Source organism: Actinia tenebrosa, unplaced genomic scaffold (genome assembly GCF_029948245.1).
Source record: "Actinia tenebrosa isolate PJP-AT-01 unplaced genomic scaffold, QUT_ActTen_1.0 PGA_scaffold4__44_contigs__length_22323623, whole genome shotgun sequence".
Lineage (NCBI taxonomy): Eukaryota > Metazoa > Cnidaria > Anthozoa > Actiniaria > Actiniidae > Actinia > Actinia tenebrosa.
Window position 1 is genome coordinate 21,138,481 of NW_028292581.1, and position 24,553 is coordinate 21,163,033.

A 24,553-nucleotide genomic window follows, 5' to 3' on the forward strand; every position below is an offset into this window, starting at 1 on the left:
GGGTTTTAAAAGCGCCCCATACAACCTTCCCCCTCCATCCCTCCTTCTTCTCTCCGCCCATCCTCTTACCTGAGTGGTTCTTCCAGATGTATTATCTGTCATCACAACAAGAACCTTCTTGGCTGCAGGTCTTGCCTTGGAGCTTTTAAAAAGTCGATCAGCATGCTGTAGTGCAAGATTGACCGCTACACCTCCAGTATACCGGGGCAAAGCATCGATGTACAATTTCAATTTGTCGGTAGATGGGAAAGAGTCACCAAAACTGATCGTCGTAGCAGCAAAGCTCCCGTAGTGAATGAGGCCATATTGTATCTTATCCTCGCCGTAGTTTGTGATGATAGACTTGATGGTTGATTTCATGAGGTTGTAAATTTCCTCGCCGTCACCGGAAGTGGCTGTGAGTGCAAACGCGAGGTCCAGTTCCGGTACTTTTGGCTTGACAGCTAAAGTAAGATGTCAAACAAACTTGTTGTAAGAGTAGAGAAAAGTCTCTGTGCTTTAACAAAAAGCAGTAGTCGACTTTGTTTGACACTCACACACACATGCAATGAATGCATAGAATGTAACCGAGATGTTTAAACACTCTGTTATTATCAATCTTACGTTTCAAGCCTTTTTCCATGATTTTCTTGGCAAGGCCTTCCGGCGTCTCTGTGGTAGGGACCCCAATCACGTTATCCTCGTCGTCTGTTGCAGCTCCAATCTCATCTTTTGTTACTTCGTTACCAATAGCAACGGGGATGACTTCTATGCCGGCATTGGATAAGGGTCGTGCTACATTCTGTATGTCACCTTTACTGACCCCTGAGCGGCGATCAGTTATTACTACGAGAACCTTCTTAGCATTTGGGCGGACGCCCGGGCTTTGGAACACTTTAATGGCTTCCTCTAGGGCTTTGTTGATGAGCGCGCCACTTGAGTCACGTGGTAAACGATCGATAAATACCTTCAGTGACTGTGGATCTGATATCTGATTGAATGTATAACAATGTTAAGTGACTAGTAAATTTGAAAAAGGCAATACGGATTTTTCCCCATGGCTCCTTCTTTGTTACTTCAAGCCCCATTTCACGGGGTCAGAGTCATGGTTCTCGGAATCCTTGTCTCTAGACCAAACGCACTGGAATTGAGAATACGATTATTTGTTTGGGTTGTATCCATATTCATGTATCTTCTCGTGTGAAACCGTTAAACAAGGAAACGACACTCAAGGGAATTACACGCGGTTTGAAATGGAAAAGCATTAATCCAATTCAAAATGTATATTATTAGGAATTAAAACTCAAGAGAATGACACAAGATATTTAAAAGTGGATTGGATGTAAACCCTAAATATTTAAACTCAGTTCTCACCTGGGAATCAAAAGACACCTTGGTGGTTGGGGTCGCTCCATAGATTATCAGACTGTAATGAATCTTATCCGTGCCGTAGTCTTTAACAATGGTATTGATAGTATCTTTCATGAGTCTAAAGGTTTGGTCTGCAAGACTGGAGGTCGCTGAGATTGCAAAGGCCATGTCTATTTCCGGCACCCCTTCAAACAAAATAAATAAAACTTTTATCAGCTGTAATGTCAAAAAAGCTTTTGCTTTGGGAACAATCAAAAATACGTAAAAGAAATAGTTTCACTCAATCACAAGACCTTAATTTGGACCAGCTTATACGAATGTGTTTTGATGTACCCGTGACTCGCGAAGTTTATGGCGTCACTTTAATGGCACAATCAAAATGCTTGGCAATTTTTTTTCTTTTTAACTCAAGTTTCACTTTATTTAATGTGCAACAATGCTAAAAAAAGTAAGTAGTGAGTTATTGAAGAAAAAAAATGCGAGTCCACAGCAGAGACAGCACAGGGCTAACTGATTTATAATAATAATCAATCTTTATTCAGGAAGCCTACTTCACATAATGTGTTTTACAATAGGGTCCTGCCAAACTGAAAGGGAAGAAGGGTGGTGAAAACGAAAAGTAAAGTTATATCACGACGTTAACTGTCTGTTTATGTGTTCTGCTTATTTTATGCTTATTGCTACGCATGGTTGCGCATTAAATAGTAAGATAAGAACTTAGAAAAGGTGTACAAGACATTCTGGCAGTGACGGAAAAAATAGCAATAATAATCGCAAAAAATAAGCTAGATAGAGCAGTTTTCGCATGAATGTGAAAAAGTCGGTGCCGTATGCGTGCCTTGCCGCGACCGTGATGTTTCCTAGACTTTTGATTTGGGGATTTTTTTTCTCGCGCAATGTGATTGGTCGGACAGTGCCGTGACATTGGCGAAACCGTGTCCGCGCCGTGTTCCGAGCCGAGTTTCGGACAATTGATTGGATGAAAAGTGAATTATCGTGCAATATGATTGGTCTGACGTATGCCTTGCCGTGTCACGACCGTGTTCGTGCCGTGAGCTTCCCACAGTCATACGAAAACTGCTCTAAAAACGTATCTACAGTGTTCTTACCCTTTTTAAGTCCTTTTTCAATCACGTCCATGATATCCCGTCCTGTTTTCCCTGGCTCTAGATCTCTTGTTGTCTGGATGATATTCTTATTGTTTGGTGTCGTCTGTTCTAGTTCAGGGACACTGGCTTCGTTGCCTACAGCAACAGGGATGACTAGTACTTTCTTATCTTCTAGCGGTTTGGCTTCTCGTTTGATGGCAGCGTTACTGTGACCTGATGCCTTGTCAGTTATGATCACAAGAACCTAGGGATTAAATTCAAAACGATGAAAGTCAGTATATTCGAAATTAAGATTTGCCCTTAATTGGATAGTCGGTCTTTTTCCTCTGTGAAACTGAATTCTTTCTCATGTAAATCAAATTTGTTCCTGCCTCCTATCATCGATGCCATCATGTAATGGTGCAATCTCGTACCCAGAGCCTGCGTTTCTTCTGGCCTGCGGCGAAGAACGAGGGCTCTGGCATAATCCATATTTTGGTGCATGCGCAATTTTCGGAAAGTGAGATATAACCGATCAAAATAATCAAATTAAAAAATAAATCAAAGTGAAAATCAAAGAAAAAATCATAGTAAGAATTAAAAATCGGGAATTATTTTTTTAATTTTAGGCAAGTCTTTGAACGCGTGCGCTGTTATAGCGGAAGTCCAAGAAATCCTGGTCTCAAGAAATGTATTATGCTAGAGCCCTCTTCGCCGCAGACCAGAAGAAACGCAGGCTCGGGGTACGACATTGGTAATGGTGCAAAGCCTACGTACCATGCTTTTCTAAGAATTTCGGGCATGTTTACAAGTAACTTCAAAGCGTAAATAATATTATATGTAATTCGTTTCTATTATACCAAGTGTAAAATTAAAAGCTGAATGAATCGAGTTGATTCTAACCTTTCTTGTTCCGGGCTGACTCGGCGAGTTATCGAATCCTCTAGCAGCTGCAGCGAGAGCGGCATTCAAATTACTCTTTCCTCGTGACCTGGGAATAGTGCTGATCATCTTGATCATCTTGTTATCTTGGTAGGCAGCATTCTGCCTAAAGTCCAGTACAGTAGTGACAGTATCTGCGAACACTATGATACTGAATCTAGTCTTGGCGTAACCATACTCATTGTAGATGTATTTGAGGATGTCTTTCATACGAGAGAATGTGTCGTCTGCTTTGGCTGCAGTTGATGAGATGGCGAACATCAGGTCCATTTCTGGGACTTTCGAGCCTATAAGAACATCAAATTATTTCATTGACAATTATTGATATACTGACCTAAAACAGTGGCGGATGCAGGAGGGTGCAGGGGGTGCGCAACCCTCCCTGGTTCGACTTTGTGTCCCTACTTCAAAGATTTGACCAATACAAAATAATGTTTTTTCCCTTTGATTCTAAGGGGTGCACCCCTCCCTGGGTTAACTATGTGCGCTGCACCCCTCCCTGAACAAATTCCTGGATCCGCCCCTGTAAAATATATGGCTGAGACGACCTTCTTTAATTCTCTTAACTTTCGTAATCATTCCAGGCCTCTACACATCATCATTGCATTCAATACTATCATCATCAGCTGCAGTATCTTCATGGCCATCATCATTCGTATTAATTTATGAAATGCCGACAAGTCAATATTCAATATGACCACGATCCGATATTATAAATAATGTACAGCAATTATGGTATAAAAGATAAATGAAAGGATGGACGAATAGAAGCGATGCAATAAATGTACGGACGGATAAATAGATAGATGGATGAAGGTCTCAGAGAGAACCTGGGGAAGGGAAAACGCTGGGAGGTATTTCTATTAAACCTATATTACTGTGTGTATTGAGAGATAAGGCGGTAAGCCAAGACAGCTGTTCACGGTTTCTAGTTGAGCTGGCTCATTTTTGTTGAGATACATTTTAATTTACCTATTACGCATGTTCTTATATGATTTCCGAGCCCATCCCACACGGCTTACCGCCTCATCTCTTTGTCTGTATTATTATTGACCTGCATTACCTTTCAAAGCACGTTTCATGATTTCTTGTGCCAACATATCAGGATCTTCATCTTCCGGGGCAGCAATCACTTTATAGTAAGACGACACATCACCAAGTTTGTCAGGGTTCACTTCACTACCAATACCCACTGGTATAACATGAATCCCATTCTTTTGTAAACGCTTTGCAGCGACTTTAACCTCGCTAGGCGTTAGCCCTGAATCTTTATCCGTGATCACCACTAAAATTTTCTCGGCATCGGGTCGGACACCAAAACCTTCGTATACCTGTTTGGCCTTTTCCAACGCTTTATCGAGAGAGGAGCCTCCTCTCTTCACAGGCAAGGCTCTTACCAGTTGTTTTAGAGATTCGGCATCCGGAATTTTGTCAGCAAAGTTCCTATGTATCGTGGCGTCTGAGCCGTATACGATGATGCTGTAGTGAAGAGCATCTGTGCCATAAGTGTCGATGATAGAGTTGATAGTGTTTTTCATGAGGGAGAAGGTACGGTAGGACAGGGCTGATGTGGCGCTTATCGCGAAGGTAAGGTCTATCTTTGGTACTCTCTTGATCGCTATGACAAGAATTGAAATGTTAAATTTTGAACCGTACGTTGTAAGTCTAATAGACCTTTGTAGAGCTAGACCTTTTTCTGAGATAATGGTGCATTGTGGTCTAGTTTCGGTACAAACATCTTTCGTTCATCATGCCTTATACGGTGTTGTTTGGAATGATGCCCCCTAAAACAGCCACAAACTGTACTGCAACGTCAATGGCTAATCGAGCAGGTCTGACCTTTTTTTGAGATAGCAAACATGATGCATTGTGGTCTAGCTCAGGTACAATTATATTTGGTTCATCAAGCCTTATATGGTGTTGTTTGGAATTATGCCCCCTAAAACAGCCCCAAAATGTACTGCAACATCAATGGCTAATAGAGCAGGTCTGGTATGAGTGGAAAACACAAGGTACTGGCTTACATAAAGTATACGGTACAAATGGTTTCCATTTGCCTTCCAGTATGTCATCCAATCAAAATGCTTAGTTACAGTTACGGCAGTTTTCGCGTGACTGTGAAAAGTTCAGTGCCGTAACCGTGCCTTGCCGTGACTGCGATATTTTTTATGATTTTTTCTTGCCTGATTTTTTTCTTACGCTATGTGTCTAGCTGTGCCGTTCATGCCATGTTTGGGGTGATTGATTGGATGAAGAGTATATTCTCAAGCAAACAATGTGATTGGTCTGGCGTATCTCTTGCAGTGTCACACCGTGTTCGTGCTTTACAGTACGAATACATTGCGGCTACAAAATTGCCGTATCGTTTCCAACTCATACGAAAACCGCTCAATTGTTGCGAGACTACAGGAACGATGAACTTACCTTGAAGTACTCGATCAATAATCCTTCCGCCCAAGTCGTTTGGGTCATCAGTTCTATCAGCTGTCAGGACATTGCGGTTATCTTTCGTAGCTTTCTCCAGCTCATTCACATTGACTTCATTCCCAATGCCTACCGGTACCACAACTATACCCTATGTAAAGAAAAAACAATTTCTTGAGTCTGAAGGCGTTTGCACAAGCGTCGTTTTCTAGAGCAACTTGACTCGCAAGAAAAACTGTTCCACGTTGTACGAGCTATCGTGCGTGTAAATCACGCTTGTACAACTTGTGTCTTAAAATTCTTTGTTGTAGAATATTTTTGGATACATCTTTTTTAAGGACTCATGAATCAGGGTCAAACTTATTTCAGCATTAAGATATTCAGAAATACCAACGGTGATAAAGAGAATGCACACTACACAGCTTTATCAATACATACATTTTGATTTCAAACGGGCCTTCCCTGAAACCCTATTTAGCATACCTCATTTTCAAGGCGTTTAGCAGCATTCCTCAAATCAGAATCCGGGACATTAGAGTTCTTATCTGTCACAACAACCAGTACTTTATGGGCGTCTGAACGAGCCCCAGGCCCCTGGAGGACTTTACGTCCCTCCTGAAGCGCCTTGTCCAATGAAGAGCCACCTTGCATCCGTGCTGCCGCACTAATAAACTTCTTTAGTTGATCCGCTGTATAGTTGTCTTGGAAATTCGTTTTCATCGATGCTTCGTCGGAGTAGATGATGAAGCTGTATCGAAGAGCACCGATCCCGTAGCGATCAATAATCGATTTGATAGCATCTTTTGTGAGTTGGAAGGTTCGATCAGCATCAGTGGCAGTTGCAGTGACTGCTAAGGCAAGGTCGATCTTGGGGATTTGTGGTTTATCTATGAGATGATCAGAAATGAAATTTGAATGAATTTTTTCTGAGTCTTTCAATTTGCAGCTGCATAAGTTGCTTTCATATACTGCGAGGATCAGTCCAATTTGATACAGAAATGAAATTGTCTGTGCTACATGGCTGCAACATTACTCCCTAGCTTAAGAGGTCTATTCCATTTGTACTTGTAATCTGAAGAAACATCTATAAGAAACACAACTGCAAATATCTTGTTTATTTATCCGTCCATCTATGAATCCATCAATCTATTCATCCATATTCAAATTCCTTAATTATTTCAGTCAGTCAGCCATTCATTAAATATTCATCCATCCGTCCGTCCGTTTGTTAGTTCATCAATTACTGCAACTATTTATTCAACTATCCATTTATTTTTATTTAGTCCAGCATTGTCATCTTTTATGCATTTAATTTCCAACAAAAGCATAATTAATATACGAGATAAAGAGAATTCAGAAATTCTGCTTAATAGAAAGGCCCAGTTGTTTATTATTTTTTATGCTGTTTGCTAGAGGTAATATTCTCTGTCATGTCCTATTCATTCAGTTACCTTTCAATACCACGACCATAATCTTTTTTCCCAGGTCATCTGGTCTGTCTGTCTTGGCAGCCTGTATCAAGTTGTCTTTCTCTGGAGTGGTCACTAGCAATTCGCCTGGGTTAGCTTCAGGTCCGATCGCAACTGGAACGACTCTAATGTTGTTTCTTTCCAGTGGTAATGCTGCAGCCTTGATATCAGCCTCGCTGGCACCTGAACGTCTGTCTACGATTACTACGAGGGCTTTGCGAGCGTTTGGACGCACACCTGCATCAAGAAGATTTCATTTAGAAGTCGTGGTCAAAACCTTTCGCGGAGTGGACTGTTCTTTATGAAAAAGCTATTTACTGGTCCAAAATGAAAACGAGCAATTGAAAAATTGTAGCTACGATGGTAATGAGCACTAGTCCAGAACTGGACCCACTTTTATCTGCGCGCGCGCGGTAAAAATATGAGAAGATCTGGATCGAGAGTCAACGGACGAGATAAAACAGTCATTTTTTTTAGAATCAGAGCTCAGAGGATCATTGCGCGCGCAAAACAATAAACACAATTGTGAAAAGTGGGTCCAGTTCTGGACTAAATGAGCACTAGCTGCTGACAGAAACATCGGTAATGGACCCTTCGTTATGCGGCAGCAGTGTGTATGCCCGCGTAAGCTCACCCTGAAGCGTTTGAATGCAAGCCAACAGGGAGAAAAATCAATTCTTCCAGTCAGCATAGCTTCCGCACGAAAAAGGTCCATAGCAGATGGTATGTCAGTAACGTGGTCATCTTAACTTAATAGCCTTGATTTTGATTACATGACTTCAAAAACAAACTTTGGCTGCAGGCTCAACTGTGATAATAGGTCTTTTGCAACAACAGGTCACGTGACCCAACCCCCTAAAAAAATAGACGTTGTGTCAAAATGAACACCAGAAATCGAAAGAGCACGTCAATATTACGGGGGGTAGGGTCATGTGACCTGTTGTTGCAAAAAGCCTATTGGTAATTCTTCGATCTCAGACAAAATCTTCTCTCGAATCAAAATTAAATTTTTGATAGTTCCAAATTCACAGTATTACAGTGAATAATCTTGGAAAATTATTGACAACTTAGCGAGCATACACAGATGTGAATTACCGCTGACCCACCTTGTCCTTCAAATAACCGCAATGCTTCCTGCATCGCTCTATTAATAGCTGGAGCTCCAGATCTTCTCGGAAGGTTCCTGACAAAATTCTTAAGTTTGTCTGGTTCAGGCATGTTTTCCGCGAAGCTTATCCGTGTGGATGGTTGAGAACCGAAGATAATGAGGCTGTAACGTATTCTCTCCCGTCCACATGAGTCTATTATGGATTGAATGGTGTCCTTTATCAATGAGTATATACTGTCTGCGTCACGTGACGAAGCGCTGATAGCAAAAGCCAAGTCAATGTCTTGGGGTATATCTGTATGGTGCAAGATGAACATAGTTAGTAAGGCGTAAAATATCGACCCACGAAAAATAACTATTCTTAGTAACTTTCATTATACCTATTTTTAACAATTTTCTAAAACTTCTATGTCTAAACTTTCTAGAATTTTCTATTACTTGTACATTATTCTAGAATCTTCTAACGAGCACGCATGTCTCTGTACTGTAATATAAACACGCTGGGAGCTGTATAGAGCAAGAAAAACAAGCTTAGGAACCCGAGGCGTAAGCCGAATATTTCTCTTACTTTTCGAGTGCTCTACAGCTCCCAGAGTGTTTACATCACAGTACAGAGCGTTTTATATCAAAAGTTTAGAAAACACCAAGCTCGCGGCAAAGTCCGCCTACCGGTCTCCTGAAACATTTCACAGTCACACGAAAACTGCTCTATCAGGCACAGCACCGTCAAAGACACGGTCACGGCACTGCTACTATATATCTACGTTTTCTCCTGTTCTAAGCTAAACGGGTATACCATACCTGGATAAATCCTAGTCATTATCTCGCTCCCCAGTTTCACAGCATTCTCGGTACCCGGCACGTTAATAAGATTTGTACTGGATGTTACAACAGATGTCGAGAGCTCGGACCTGCTTGCTGTATCTCCTATGGCAACGCCTATAATCTCGACTTTTGCTGCTTCTAAAGGTCGAGTTGCGGAGCGAATCACGCTTGGGCCGAGTGCAGAACCATGGTCCATCATCACAACTAAGACCTTTATGAAAATAAATATCGTTGTGATTAATAAATGAATTAAAATGGTGATGGCGGTGATTCTTACATTACAATGAAAAAATGTCAAGGCCTATATTAAACAAGTCCTCAAAACTCGAACCTTGAAACAACATCTGCGCAAGTCAAAGTCACGGCATGGCTTACTCATAGATCCCACCCTAAAAAAAAAAACCCTGGGATGATCTAAGTCAGGGCATGGCTTACTCATAGATCAAATCCTGAAACAACCTTTGGGTTGAACTAAGTCATGGCACGGCTAACTCACAGACCAAATCCCGAAACAACCTCTGTGTTGAACTAAGTCAGGGCATAGCTAACTCACAGATTGAACCCTGAAACAACCTCTGGGCTGATCTAAGTCAGGGCATGGCTAACTTACAGATTGAACCCTCAAACAACCTCTGGGCTGATCTAAGTCAGGGCATGACTAACTCACAGTTCAAACCCTGAAACAACCCGCCTCTGGGCTGATCTAAGTCAGGGCATGGCTAACTTACAGATTGAACCCTGAAACAACCTCTGGGCTGATCTAAGTCAGGGCATGACTAACTCACAGATCAAACCCTGAAACAACCTCTGGGCTGATCTAAGTCAGAGCATGGCTAACTCACAGATCGAACCCTGCAACCTCTGGGCTGATCAAAGTCAGGAAACGGCTTATCCACAAATCGAGTAGAACTAGCGCTTTGGGTTTTGCGAAGGGAGGGAAGCTAAAAAACCCAGAGAAAACGATCAAATCAAGGGAGACCAAGCGGCGCAAACTCTGTTGACATGTAAAGTCGAGTCCAGAAATCAAACCCAGTACTCAATGGTGAGAGGCCATTTTTCTTATGCTACACCACCCTTGGTTACTACTTTCCTGGTACAAACCTTTCTAGCATTAGATCTGACACCAGATCCATCAAAAACCTTCTTGGCTTCAATCAACGCCAGATCCAGGGCGGGTCCACCATTTATACCTGTCCTTGTATTGTCAATAAGGCGTTTGAGCGCATCTTTATCGACTACTTGGCTCGAGAAGGCTAACTTAGTGGACGCTGATGAATCAAAAACTATGAGACCGTATCGTAGACGACTTGTCCCGTATTGGTCGATAATGGAATTGATGGAGTCTTTCATGAGAGAAAATATTCTTGTTGAGTCACGTGAGACGGCACTGATGGCGAACAAGACATCCACGTCACAGGACTTGCTTTTCGCTGTAATAATAACAGAATGCAGTTGATGTTAGTAAGAGTTTGGTCTGCCTTATTATAAAGACATTTTATATGCTGTAAATTACGAACAGAAACGGGTCCTTTTTAGGTTACTTCGCATGCGTCTCTTTGGCGCTTGGGATCCCTGTGTGATAAAGAAGAGAAGGGGGCTTGGAAAGAAGTCTCACTCGTAAACATTTTTCTGCACACAACAAAAAGGCTACAGAGAAACACTTAATTAGGAAGGCAACGGTCTTTTCAAAAGTTCCATCACAAAACAATTTTCGAACAAAAATTGCTAAAAAAAATGTTGCCAAAAAGACAAAATATGTTCCTATTTTTAAAAAAAGGTTTGCAGAAACAGAAAACTGAAAGAAACTAACATTTTCGTGCCTTTCTTAACAAGCGCGCCACACTGCTAACACACTGATGTCCTTGAAAAGGAGTTTAACTAACAAACACTAGAAATCCTAAAACCTGCCAACATGAGATTCAAAAATCTTACCCGAGACAGCAATTCCCATAATTTTGTCAGCAAGTACATCCGGGTCTTCGCTTGTCGGAGCCGTAATCAAGTTATTTCGGTCGGCGGTTGTTTGTTCAAGTTCGTTTCTGTCAGCTTCGTTACCAATAGCAACAGGAATGACATGGATCTTATCACTTTCTAATGTTTTTGCTTCACGACTTACGTCATCTTCGGTGCTTAAAGATTTCTTGTCAATAATGACGACCAAAACCTACAGAAATTAATTGTCGAGTATGTTGAGGCAGAAAATATTTTGTAAAAGAAAAATGTGATATATTCGTACTGCACTTACAGTAAGATTAAGCAAAACGAATCAAACGACAGTTTTCTTTTTTTTTTCTTTCTTTCTTTCATTGAAGCCATGTTGGAGCATATCAAAATGAAATTTCTCATTATCTTCAGTTGCTAGATATTCTGACATCAACTCATTTCACAAAACGTTGTCGGTCGGAGATCTGAAATGGGCGAATGAATTTTTGTTCTCTTATGTCATTTTTTCTGGCTTAATTCGAGAAATCACATTCTTAACTCAAATGTCATGTTTCATCAAACTCCAAACTAAAAGGAAACTAGGTGATTCGGCTGTAAATATATAACATTGTGCAGCGTGTTACCCGCTCTTTGATTACAGATCTTCAACCGACCACGTTTTTTGAAGCAGGTGTAACTGCCACGTCTTAGTCTATCGATTCCAGTTGAGAATGCCTGTAAACCCAAAATTGACTTCTAGATCCATCAGTTTCATAAATACGCGACCCGCATACGTACTTTTGACTACCTTCAATCAAAATAATCCCAAACTCAGGGAGTCTTTGACTGATGGAAATATATACATGTACAAGACCTTTGGAAGCTTAAGTCGGTGAATATCATTCTAATTTAATTTTCGTCGAAAAGCAGAGAGGGATCACACACTCTCCTAATCAAGATTCTTTTACTTTAGCCGCTTTGGAAGATACTAGACTTGTCACGTGATTATGAAAATACGCCATGGATGAAGTCTAATAAGCCCACCTTTTTGGCATCCTTTCTGGCACCTGGATCTTTGAACACTTCCTGCCCTTTCTGCAGCGCCTTGTCCAAAGCAGGAATACCTCGTTGTCTTGGTATGTTATCCACAAATCTCTTTAGTCGGCTGCTGTCCCCAACAAATGATCCGAAACGAAGTTGAACGACAGGCACAGAGCCAAATATGATGATACTGTACTGAACGTCCCTGGCACCGTACTTGGTGACTACAGATTTGATGGTGTCTTGCATTAGACGGAAGGTACTATCTGCATCGGTCGTCGCTGCGCTTATAGCGAATGCGAGGTCAATCTTTGGTATTTTATCTAACAAAAATGATAGAGAATTTCTCAAAATTATTTTAAATTTATTTTATGTTAAAACAGTTAATGAGAACAAAAGAAATATGTCATCTTAATTAGCATACAATAGGCCCTTTAAGCTTGGGCTTCAGTTTCCCCATTTCAGACCACGTGTCATTCCCTAGAGTATACTTTCATTTTTTAAAGGTTGCACATGAGAAGACACATGAATATGGATGCAGCTCAAGCAAAGAATCTTATTCTCAAGGGAATGACACGTGGTCTGAAATCAGGCAACATTACGCCCAAACCGAAGAGGTCTATTCAATGTTTCTCAAAATGTCAAGCCAGAAAATCGAACGAAACGAAAACGGAAGGAAAGAAGGAGCTTGGTGAATAAAGGTGAAGGAAGGAGAATACAACTGAGAGAAAATTTAATTTTACCTTTCAAGACCTTTTCCATGATCTTCTTACCAAGAACAACATGGTTCTCGTTCTTAGGCGAAGTGATGAGATTATCCCTATTAGGAGTACTACTAGTCATGATATTTGGTTCAGCATCGTTGCCAAGGGCAACTGGTATCACCTTGATTCCTTTAGCCTCCAGAGGTCGCGCAGCACTGGTGACCTCCTCGACACTCGCCCCAGCACTATGGTCCATGATCACAACCAAAATCTTCCGTGCACTGGGTCGAGCATCGGGAGAATTGAATGCGTCGATTCCTGCTTGGAGGGCGGTGTTCAGTGGTGTGGCGATCGTCCTCCGTGACATTCTGTCGATGAAACTCTTTAAAGCTGTCACGCTTGGGAAATTCTGAGAGAGCAAAGTTTGACACCAACATTATTACCAATGAATTGATTCAGGATTAAAACAATTAGAACTTCTTTAAATAGAGCGGTTTTCGTATGAGTGGGAAACAATGTACTGACTTACAGTACGTACACAGTACGAAGTTACAAGGAAAAAAGTAAACTCTACATATGGATCCCAAAGATTATCGCACTGTTTATCCTTACCTCGATGTCTCTAAATTCAATGACTCTTGCGCCATAAATAATAACACTATAATGTATCTTATCGGTGCCATAATTGTCTATAATCCACTTGATTGTCTCTTTCATGTTCGTGAATGTCGATTCTGCATTTGGTGAGGCAATACTGATGGAGAAAGCCAGATCGATCTCGGGGAGACTCTTCGTAGTATCTAGATAAAAAAGAAAATAAGAAGCTTAATATAGACGTCGCCCAACTGGTTTTTGACGCCAGAAAAAAAACCACGGTCATGCTTCCAAACCTCTACGACTCTACCCACAAACATTAAACTTTTAGTCTGCATTATATTCTTCGCGTGTCGCATCATTTTGATATCCACAATTGATTCTCCACGATTACATATTTCCGCCCCGCCTCACCTTTTCCCTTCCCTTCCCTTCCCTTGCTAAATCGTGACCGTTTTTTTATTTTTTTATTTCTTTTACCCGTAAAAAAAGTTTGTCCATGATTTCCTCCTTTATTATTCCTTATTCCTTTATTATTATTTGGCCTTCTCCTCTCCTCTCCTCTCTTTTTCCTTCCCTCCCCTGAAACTTTCTGCCCATCTTACCCTTAAATATTCTGTCCATAATTTCCTTGCCAAGGGTTTTAGGATCCTTGGTCTTTGGACTCGTGATGACTTTCTTCGGGTTCGACGTAATAACACCAAGCTCAGTAGCGTCAGCCTCGTTACCAATAGCAACAGGGATAACATGTATGCCATCTTGTTCCAAGGGCTTAGCTGCTGACCGGATGTTCTCTTTTCTCACCCCAGATCTCTTGTCACTCATAATGACTAGCACCTTTGATATAGAAATAGTAATCAAATGTATATTATAATCTCTGACTTGCTGTCAGTGTGCTTTCTTGTATTAAATTCCTGCTGTTTCTGCGTCTTGTCGCGAAAGAGAAGAAAAATCGCAAGTCAATGAGATAGGGTGTATGAAATAACATACATAATGTTTGAAATAAGAATTCCTAGATCTCGTGATGGTGAAAAATATGCGGCACACTAATGTCATACCTATGCATTCTGATTGCAAGGGCGGATCCAAGGGGGGGGTCTAATTGAGTTTCTTCCGTCAACACAACGGAAAACAATATAAAAAAGCATCGTTTTTTTTTTCTGCTGAAGGGGGGCTTCAGCCCCCCTTTCCCCCCCTGGATCCGCCCTTAGATTGGATTACCAATAACATCACGTTCACTAGCTAAATGCTGTCAATACTGTACCGTGACCGTGGGCAATACATACCGTGATCTTTCACAAACACAAAAACTTCTTCATACATAATCAATAGACCCCTTTGCATTTGACGTCAAAGCAGCCCACTTTGGAGGACAATACAAAAGAATTTCAATCTCCTGAGAATTAGAACCTATTGTTATGTCCTCCAATTGAAGCTGCATTCTGATATACTACAGGGGGTCTATTGAAGAAACAGAAAACGCGCGCGCGTGCTGTGTGCAATCATAAAGCACGGATAGGCATAACACGAGAGAAGTGTTTGAAGAAGCACGACACGTAGCGGAGTGCTTCTGGACACTTCTCGAGTATTCTGCCAATCCCCAAGTGCTTTATAACTCCACACAGCACTGTGAGCATGTTTTTTACTTCTTTTATAAAATACAAGGGCGCGTGCGTGCTGTGTGCTCTCATAAACCACGAGCTCCCAACCAATAAGAATACAAGATTCATAGCAGTTATTTTATAAAAAGCGATAACTACCTTGGTAGAATGTGCTCTGACGTCAGAACCATCAAATAAATTCTTAGCATGTCTCATGGCTTCGTCTAAAGCAGGCTGTCCACGACTTCTAGGGATGGTCTCGATAAACCCTTTAATGTCACTAGCACTAGGAAACGTCTCTCTGAACCTGATGGCAGTGGTTGCACTAGAACCGTACGTAAAGACACTATAGTCTATTTTACCGATGCCATAATCATCGATAATAGATTTGATGGTTGATTTCATCAGCTGGTAGGTAGTGTCAGGGTCGGTGCTTCCTGCGTTTAATCCGAATACGATATCTAAAGCCTTCATGGGTAGAGCAGCTGGACCTTAAAGAAAACGGATCCATTATTCCTTTATTAGTAAGAGTTAATTACCGAGAACGGAGGCAGTAAGCCATATACATGTATAGGCTTATTGCCGACGTTCGAGGTAATTAAGTATTCTATTTATCAATTGAGAAGGTTTTCTATCAAATGTTGCTCATTATAAATGCGAAACCTCTATATATAGTTATTATCCGGGTTAATATCTGACTATATATTGACCTCGCATTTATAATGAGGGTTATAACAAAAATAAAGCCTTGTGAATAACAAAGAAAGCCGTGTCACTTGAGAAATAAAGGCGTTTACATACAATAAAGGTCTTTAAGCTTTATACTTTACTTAATACACCGAATCAAAAATGTGACCATTTTGAATAACTATTGTTATGCACTAACAAGCGACTGACCCCCTGAACACGAGGCTAATCAGGCGCTAGCCAGTGCAGAACAATAGTTATTCAAAATGGTCGCCATATTTCGATTCAGTGTACCTCTTAAAGACCACGTGTAATTGTTGAGTGGAATCCATATTTGTGTACCTTCTCATGCCAAATGTTGAACAGAGAAATGATACTCTAAGGAATGACACGTGATTTAAATGGGTAAACATCATCAACATTATCATCATCATCATCATCAATCATTTTCACTACCATCATCATTTATCATCCTCATCATCATCATCATCATCATCATCATCATCATCCACATTATCATTATCATCATCATCATCAACACCATCACCACCACCACCATCATCATCATCATCAACAACCTCATCATCATCATCATCATCATACTCATCATCGTCGTCGTCGTTGTCATGTGGGCCTGTGGTAGACACAGGCCGTGAGAGACAGGAAAGAAGCCTGGTGTGTGGAGAGAGAGAGCGGCCATTTTTAGTTTTTATGGATTTGTTAGACAAGTTGTTCGTGAATAAAAGGTCATTTGTGGAGATCCTGGGCCACAATCATAATCACCATCATCGTCGTTGTTGCTGTTGCTGGATTTGGCAAGCATTTTCGCGCCAAAACGCTCGCTCCTCCTTCCACCCATCACTCTAGTCTAGGACTCCCGCTATGCACTCTTCAGTGTCATTTAAACAATTAGACTTATCTAAAGGTACAGCTACAAACTTACCTGCTAGTACTTTTCCCATGATCCTGTCACCAAGAATGTCAGGTTGTTCCGTCTCCTTGGCTTCAATCAAACTAGAAGGGCTTTGCGTTGTTTTTAGCATCTGGTTCTTATCAGCCTCTGCTCCAAGAGGTACTGGAATCACTCGTATATCAGCATCCTTAATCCTGTTGAATGAGGTCCTGATGTCAAAGTCACTACTTGAGGAGCCTTTATCAGCAATTATGACCAGGACCTGCAAGGAATAAAGTTTCTCCGATACATTTACAATAGTACTATATTCTCAGTGCCTACAATGCACTAAAGACATATGAGATATGTAGCAGCCGAAAAAATGGCTGCTGCCCACAAGAGTGGACAGCGGTATACCCATGCGCACCGCAGGCATCGCACACCACATCATTCCTAGGATTGAATGGGCGGGTTATGCACAATCTTGATGTTGTTGGAACTAATATGTGCAAAGATGCAAAGGATTGTGGGGTATCTATTGTTAGGTTAATTTCATGTTTTATTTCCGGCACTGAGAATTATGGAATGATATGTTTTCCAGATTTTATTTCCGCCTAGTACTGTAATCTATTTTGGGCTCCCTGTGCATTTAGAAGTGCTTTCAGTGGATAAGTGCTAACACAAGTCAAATAACAGATTGATTATATAAGGATGAGGTGGATATGACATGTAGCTGGAATAGGCTCACGCTTTAGTCGGCTATGGTAATGAAGGACACTGGATTCAACCCTCGATATGCGTAGAGTGTACTAACAATAGCAGTAAAACTTTCATCTTAAGGCCGATTTACACGGTATGATTTTTCATCACACATTTGTCGCACACTGAAACAACATGCTTACACCTAGTTTTTGCTTCTATTTACAATCGTAAACAAATCGTACGGTTGATTTTTACGAAACAGTTCGTGTCGTCAGTATGCTTTGCTCAACAGTTGTGAGAAAAATTCGTACCGTGTAAATCATTATTGATTATTAATAGTCATTACTAATAATGATTATGATGAATGAATACCTTGCGTGCATTAAGTCGCGCATTTTCATCAAACAGTCTCCTCGCAGCGTCCAGCGTTCGATGCAGTGAAGGCCTATCGTATTGTCTTCTACTTGAATCGATAATCCTTCGTAACGCGAGGGGGTTCGGGAATGTGTCGTTGAAGGTCACGAGTACTGAAGGTGTTGACCCAAAGGTGATGATACTGTAGCGAATGTTATCGATGCCATATGTCTTCACGATGTGATTCAACGTTTGTTTTATCAAATAGAAATTCGGATCTGCTTTGACTGCAGATGCGCTGATGGCAAATGCAAGATCTAACAGAGGTACCTTTGGAACTCCTGAGAAAACAGAAGTCAAAATCCAAATTTTAAATCTTGGAGTATTCGTTCAGAATAACCATATTTTCGAAACTTTCAAATTTTAGCAATACCCTGGAACAAACTCTGGGCTGATCTAAGTCAGGGAACGAACAAATAACTCATAGGAGGGCATGGATGGGGTTTAACAGTTAACTGACAATAGTCCCCTTCACAGTTCCCTGCGCCATCTTGAAAGGTAGCTGTGCCTTTGCATCGAAGCGAGACGAACGGTGAACTTGCAATGATAGATACATGTGAATAATTGTCCAAGGTGTTAAAAAAGGTCTCTATCATTGCAAGCTCACCGTTCGTCTCGCTTCGATGCAAAGGCACGGCTACCTTTCAAGATGGCGCAGGGAACTGTGAAAGGGACTATTGACCTAAAGAATTAGTAGTAAACCAACAAATAACTTGTAGTTAACATTAACTTATACTTCATTACTTTGGTTAATGTTATAGTCAGCGCTCGTAAAATTAACTGAAAAAGTTAAAGTTAAAGTTAACTGACAATTGACCTAAAAATTAGTAGTTAGCTGACAATCGGGTACCCCCATCCACACCCCATCAGAGATCGACTCTTGAAACAACATCTGCGCTGATTTAAGTCAGGGAACAGCTAACTCACAGATTGAACCTAGCCTGTGTACAGCCGCTTCTCACTCCTCACCCCTAGGGGGAAGCACGGAGAGGGAGTGTCTGTGTATTACGTTTCTTAATCGTTTCCCTGTGGATCAAGCAGAAAGGCGACGTTTAATCAACAATAATGGGCTCACTTTTGAATGCCAGTTCCATGATCTTGATCCCCAGTCCTAGTGGATCTTCAGAGTTCTTGGCTCTCATGCGATGGTCTTCATTAGTGGCGTAGTTACCAAGCTCCTGCTCGTCTGCGTCGTTACCAAGGGCAACTGTTATGATCTTTATGTTGCTTTTTCTTAGATCTTTCGCAGAAGACTGGGCCTGATGGTCATCACTGGTGGATCGTCTGTCCGTGAATACCACAAATACCTGAGATAAAAATATTGATATTTAATGTTAAATTAATATTAGGCCGAATATAAACGTCGAACTTCAGATGAGCCGAACCTAATTATATCAAAGAAGACCGCCTCGTTATCCATTGTTTTAAATGCGTACGGCTCATGTAAAGTTCGACGTTTGAACCGAACCTAATTGAAACAATGAATAACAAGGCGGCCTTCTTTGATGTCCTTAGGTTCGGCTCATGTGAAATTCGACGTTAGAGCTTAGTCTTAGACTTGTAACTTTTAATACAACGCTTGGACGTCACTGCAAAAAATCACCTCTCATTTCTGACGTCAAATGTTTAATCCAACAGCATCGAAAATACAGCCAATTGGAATGCAGGAAAATAGTCGTGTATGCGGCGGTATTCCACCCTTTCTTCTCATAAGGCATTGCACCTTTTTTTAATGTCATGACTAAATGCCTGGGTATTTCCAATGGTGTGGGATAAAATAGTTGAACAATGCTTTCATGTGACAAACCATGAAATATCCCACTTGGCACTTGGCTCTTGTGTATACTGGATTTCAAATACACGTCGCCCGTGGGATATTCCATGGAATGTCACTCAAAACCATTGTATAACTGAGTATGTATTTTTAAAAACTACACAATTCGATAGGATAAGCATTATTTGCACAGAGTAATTTTCATCCAGGTCCTTTCTAGATCGAATCAGAATTTAAAAGTTGATTTTTGCAGAAGGAGAAAGGCCGGAGAACCCGAAGTAAAACCCTTAAACCACAGGAGAGAACCAGCAAACAACTCTATCGAACACGGGTCGAACACGGGTCGAACACGGGTCGAACACGGGTCGAACACGGGTCGAACACGGGTCGAACACGGGTCGAACACGGGTCGAACACGGGTCGAACACGGGTCGAACACGGGTCGAACATGGGTCGAACATGGGTCGAACGCGAGTCGCATTGGTAAGAGGTGAGCGCTCCCACCGCTACGCCACCCATGCTTGCCAATGCATGGTTAAAAAAATATTTTTAGTCTAACCCTAGTTAACGCTGAAATAAACGGATAAATAAATGGAATTTAGGTCGAAAATACGAGTAAGCCAATATGTTTTTGTTTTCAAAACCGGCACTTTTCGCTTCGTGTGGTCTATCACTAATTAATATATTACTAGTAGTTCAGCCAATCACAGCACAGGATTTGTGATAGACCATTAGTAGATTAAGACTAAAATATAATACTAAGCTAGTCTTTCATCTTCCACAAACCTTCTGAGCGTCAGATCTTGCTCCTTCACTTTCAAACAGTCTTTTGCCTTCCTCAAACGCCTTGTTCACGTCAGAACCACCGGTTTTGGGCACAAGGGTCCTGATGAACTGCTTGAGTCGCTCGTCAGTTAAAAACTGATCGTTAAACTTAACCAAAGTCTGCGAGTCGCGGCCATAAACCACCACACTGTACAGAATACGGCCTCGCCCGTAACGGTCAATGATGGAATTAAAAACTGCCTTCATTTGCTTGAAGTTTGCACTTGATTCTGCTGCTGTAGCACTGAGAGCGAAGACTATATCAACCATGGGTACTTTTGAATCTGTAGTTAATAGAAAACAAACAAATTAAATGATACATTTGTTTTGTTTTGTTTTTTTGTTGTTTTTTTTGTGTGGTTTTTGTTGTTGTTGCTGTTGTTGTTTTGTTGTTGTTTTGTTGTTGTTTTGTTGTTGTTGTTGTTTTTTGCTTTTTGTTTGTTTGTTTGTTTGTTTTTTTGTTTTGTTTTTTTGTTTTTTTTGTTTTCTTTTTTGTTTTGTTGTTGTTGTTGTTGTTGTTGTTTTTCTTGTTTTTTTTCCCCATCAAAGCACATTCAGTGGGAGGCCAGTGTCGGATAATAATTAATCTCGTACCCAGATTCCTTATTTGTTACCGCGACCACTACCTAGACCCTACACCTCTCATTGTGCTGTCCATTGTTCCAAACTAAAACAAGACACTTTTCACGCCTATGGCTGCTGCTTTAACCTTTACCATTACCACGCCCATGACAGCTATACTTCTCGACACCCCTTTATTCACCCCTCGACCGATGGCACCTCACTCGATTATCAGAGTTGCACATCATTGCCCATGTCTATTTTCTTAGCCAGACATGCGCAGCAACAAATAAGGGCTTTGGGTACAAGATTGATTATGCCCGACTGAAAAAATGGGTATTTCGTCGAGCATGCGCAGTAACAAATAAGGGCTTTGGGTACGAGATTGATTATGCCCGACTAAAAAAAAGGGGTATTTCTTCGAGCATGCTCAGTAACGAATAAGGGCTTTGGGTACGAGATTGATTATGCCCGACTAAAAAAAAGGGGTATTTCTTCGAGCATGCGCAGTAAGAAATATAGGCTCTGGGTACGTGATTGGGTAATACTCAAATCAATGGTAAATAAAAAAAATAAGCAAACCTTTAGTTGCGTGTTTTATCACTTTATCGCCAACTTGTTTAGGGCTTTCATCCCCCTTATCCACCACAGTGTTGTTAAAGTGAGGAGAAAGTGGCCTCACACCTTCCGGATCCACCTCTGTTCCCATGACAACCGTCACGATTCTGACACCCCGTTTCTGAAGGTCCCTGGAAGCCCTTTCAACGTCGTCTCTGCTGCTTTGTGATTGGCTATCAGTAATTACTACAAGGACGTCACTACCCTTGGCTCGAGGACCACTGAAGAGACGATTAGCCTCGAGGAGGCCTGAGGCGAGGTTTGCTCCTTGTCCGCTACCTCGAAGCTGCTTTACCGAGTTCCTTAATCTTTCATCAGAAGCAAAGCTGTCGCCGAAACGGATGACGGTACGAGCAGTGTTCCCGTAGACAATGAGTCCGTAGTGTAGTTTACGGCTGCCGTACGAATCGATTATTGAGCCCACAATGTCTGTCATGCGGTTGAATGAGTCCGATGCGTATCGGCCATTGGCGTTGATAGCGAATGCAAGGTTGACAGGATCTTTGGAAACACCTAGATACAATAATGAATCAGTTAGTGTAATGTTAAAAGTGGGGGCCAATGCTAACTATGATGCTTTAAAGACAAATAATGACGGAGGACAGAGTGTAAAAATAAAGACAAGGAGACAGACAAAAACTGGCAGTTCAACGCAAGACAGACAGATGAGCAAACAAAATTCACTTAGAATGTATTTACATCAGTTCAATAACAATTAGATATACTGGACCATCTTTGAAAAGTAAACAATAAAGAAATTATGGGCAGACAGATAGACAGACAGACAGACAGACAGACAGACAGACAGACAGACAGACAGACAGACAGACAGACAGACAGTATACATGTATTACCTTCTTCACACAGGATGTGCGCAAGGCTTCGCATTTTACTCGGCTGACCAGAGTAAGATAATATTCTCAATACATTTCTGTTTTTATTCAATGACAATTCACTTAGTTCTTTGTTGGATATTCTACGACCAAGACCAACAACAATAGGCGTGACTTGCTGGTCCTGGAATAAAAAAACAAATTCAACATTACACGGAACTGTTGGACAAGGGATAAATCGAGGGAATCAAGGGTGGTATTGGGGTAAAGCATGCAGTCGCCTCTCTTTTCTTGATACAGTATCGGGTTTGTTAGAATACAGATTTTAGAGTAGAGGTTGAGTTTGTTATCCATACCGAGAACCAACTTCTGGGCTGATCTAAGTCAGATCATGCGTAATTCACAGATCGACTTCAGGGCTCGAAATAGAAAACTTTTTGCAGCCTGCCATAGTAAAGGAGCATGGTAAAAGGAGGTCATTCCAGTAAATTTTGCATGCCATTTCATCATTCACTTGTCAGTGCATCCTCATTTTCGCCTGGCAAACCTGAAATTTGTCCTGTCATTTGGCCAATGGTAGGCGGCTATTTCGAGCCCTGGACTTTAGCGTGATAGATTTCTCGGACAGAGGAAAACCGGAGAAAAAAACTCGAATCAACCTAGGGAAAAACTTAACAAACTTTACTCACGTGATATTCCGAGTCAAGGAATCCAACCCAAGAACCCGGAAGTGAGAGGCGAGTGCACTACCACTAGGCCATAATGATATACAAGAAAAATTCCGCGCACTTCATTTACAAACAGAATAAGTTAAAGGAATAATTACCTTGAGCTGTTCAAGGACCTTAGAATACGGTTGTGACCCTGCGTCAGTATCAGTAACAATCAGCAACACTTTTGGGACATTTTTCCTCGCTCCTCCTTTAGCACGAAACAGTGCCTTTGAAGCCTCGGCCAGGGCGATGTCTGTCCTTGGTAAACCTGGAGAATACGGGATGTTGAAGATCTTCCTTTTAAGTTTTCCAGCCGCGGTATTGGCTGGGTTATTGAAGGTGAAATCGAGGAAGGGTTGTTCATTGTAATGAATGAAGCCGAATCTTGTGTCACTGTGGGAGATGTTAAAGTATTCGATGAGGTTGGCAAGTTCTTGTTTGATGTATTGGTAGTTTGACCAACCGATGCTGCGTGAAGAGGCGAGGATGACACCGACGTCCATGGGTCTGGAGCAAGCTGGTGACAGGATAAAGAAGATATAAGTCAAAAGAAAAGGCAGAAGAGAAGAGAATATGATAAAAGTATAAGTCAATGGAACGCTGAATACACTAAAGCCTGGTCCTCACTAGAGACATAATCACAAGCATAAAAGTAAACGTACACACTGTGAAATTCAGTGACATAAGCATAAGCATAAGAACGGAACGTTTTGATTCTTATGCTCATTTTGCTTATGTTATGCTGGTGTCGCTAGACAGTGAGGACAAAGCATGACACACAGCCCTCAAGTCGAGATAAATATTCGCTTGGGAATTGAGCACAATAATCAAGGTAGCAGTTTAAAATGGCTTCGTCGACTGTAAACTAACTTCTGCGTTCTTGACGAGAGTAAGAAGAAGAAACAAGACTACTTGTCATCGCCTATCTACTTAAACCCTTACAGGCTTTTTGAAATGCTAAGTGCATACATGCAGACCACGACAAAAATCCATACCTCCACAGCGCCCCTTGTTCCACATTTTAACATCCCTCTTCTTCTTACAAGCACCGGACTCGAGCAGACATCGGTTAGGATAGTCCTGTCCGTCACTACCACACACGGGCTCATCGACACGGGGACACTGATCACGACACTGACACTTGGTGCGACCATCATAGTACCAAACACAACGACCATAGTGTCGACAGGTCACTTTCTTGCACGGGTCTGAAAGATATCAACATATCAGTACTATGAGCTGAGCATCGAAGATTCTAGGGTTTGTTGACGCTAGTGAGTTGATGATGATGATGACCATAGAAATGGTACGTGATGTTGATGATGATGGTAGTGGTGACTATGATTATGATAATGATGTTGATGTTGATGATAATTTTGTTGACATTGATGATGATATCATCTTTATCATCATCTTTATCATCGTCTTTATCATTATCATTAACATTAGCATCAACATCATCATC

The 24,553-nt window shown here is 41.3% G+C and overlaps 1 protein-coding gene across 1 annotated transcript in view; it reads right to left on the reverse strand.

The window, feature by feature from the left end:
• LOC116301766 (uncharacterized) overlaps positions 1-24,553 on the reverse strand; it is a 142,179-nt gene that overhangs the window by 102,270 nt on the left and 15,356 nt on the right. Inside the window, exons 11-36 of the mRNA XM_089036878.1 lie at positions 24,084-24,296; positions 23,202-23,605; positions 22,397-22,559; positions 21,507-22,055; positions 20,325-20,647; positions 18,840-19,071; positions 17,723-18,045; positions 16,700-16,931; positions 15,229-15,560; positions 14,074-14,305; positions 13,487-13,674; positions 12,914-13,283; positions 12,174-12,493; positions 11,139-11,370; positions 10,308-10,636; positions 9,183-9,417; positions 8,380-8,676; positions 7,256-7,510; positions 6,288-6,691; positions 5,805-5,955; positions 4,444-4,998; positions 3,342-3,667; positions 2,460-2,703; positions 1,354-1,535; positions 604-970; positions 70-443 (exon numbers count right to left, since the gene is read on the reverse strand). Coding sequence (XP_088893004.1) covers positions 70-443; positions 604-970; positions 1,354-1,535; positions 2,460-2,703; positions 3,342-3,667; positions 4,444-4,998; positions 5,805-5,955; positions 6,288-6,691; positions 7,256-7,510; positions 8,380-8,676; positions 9,183-9,417; positions 10,308-10,636; positions 11,139-11,370; positions 12,174-12,493; positions 12,914-13,283; positions 13,487-13,674; positions 14,074-14,305; positions 15,229-15,560; positions 16,700-16,931; positions 17,723-18,045; positions 18,840-19,071; positions 20,325-20,647; positions 21,507-22,055; positions 22,397-22,559; positions 23,202-23,605; positions 24,084-24,296 — 7,832 coding nt within the window. The remainder of the gene's footprint in view (positions 1-69; positions 444-603; positions 971-1,353; positions 1,536-2,459; positions 2,704-3,341; positions 3,668-4,443; positions 4,999-5,804; positions 5,956-6,287; positions 6,692-7,255; positions 7,511-8,379; positions 8,677-9,182; positions 9,418-10,307; positions 10,637-11,138; positions 11,371-12,173; positions 12,494-12,913; positions 13,284-13,486; positions 13,675-14,073; positions 14,306-15,228; positions 15,561-16,699; positions 16,932-17,722; positions 18,046-18,839; positions 19,072-20,324; positions 20,648-21,506; positions 22,056-22,396; positions 22,560-23,201; positions 23,606-24,083; positions 24,297-24,553) is intronic.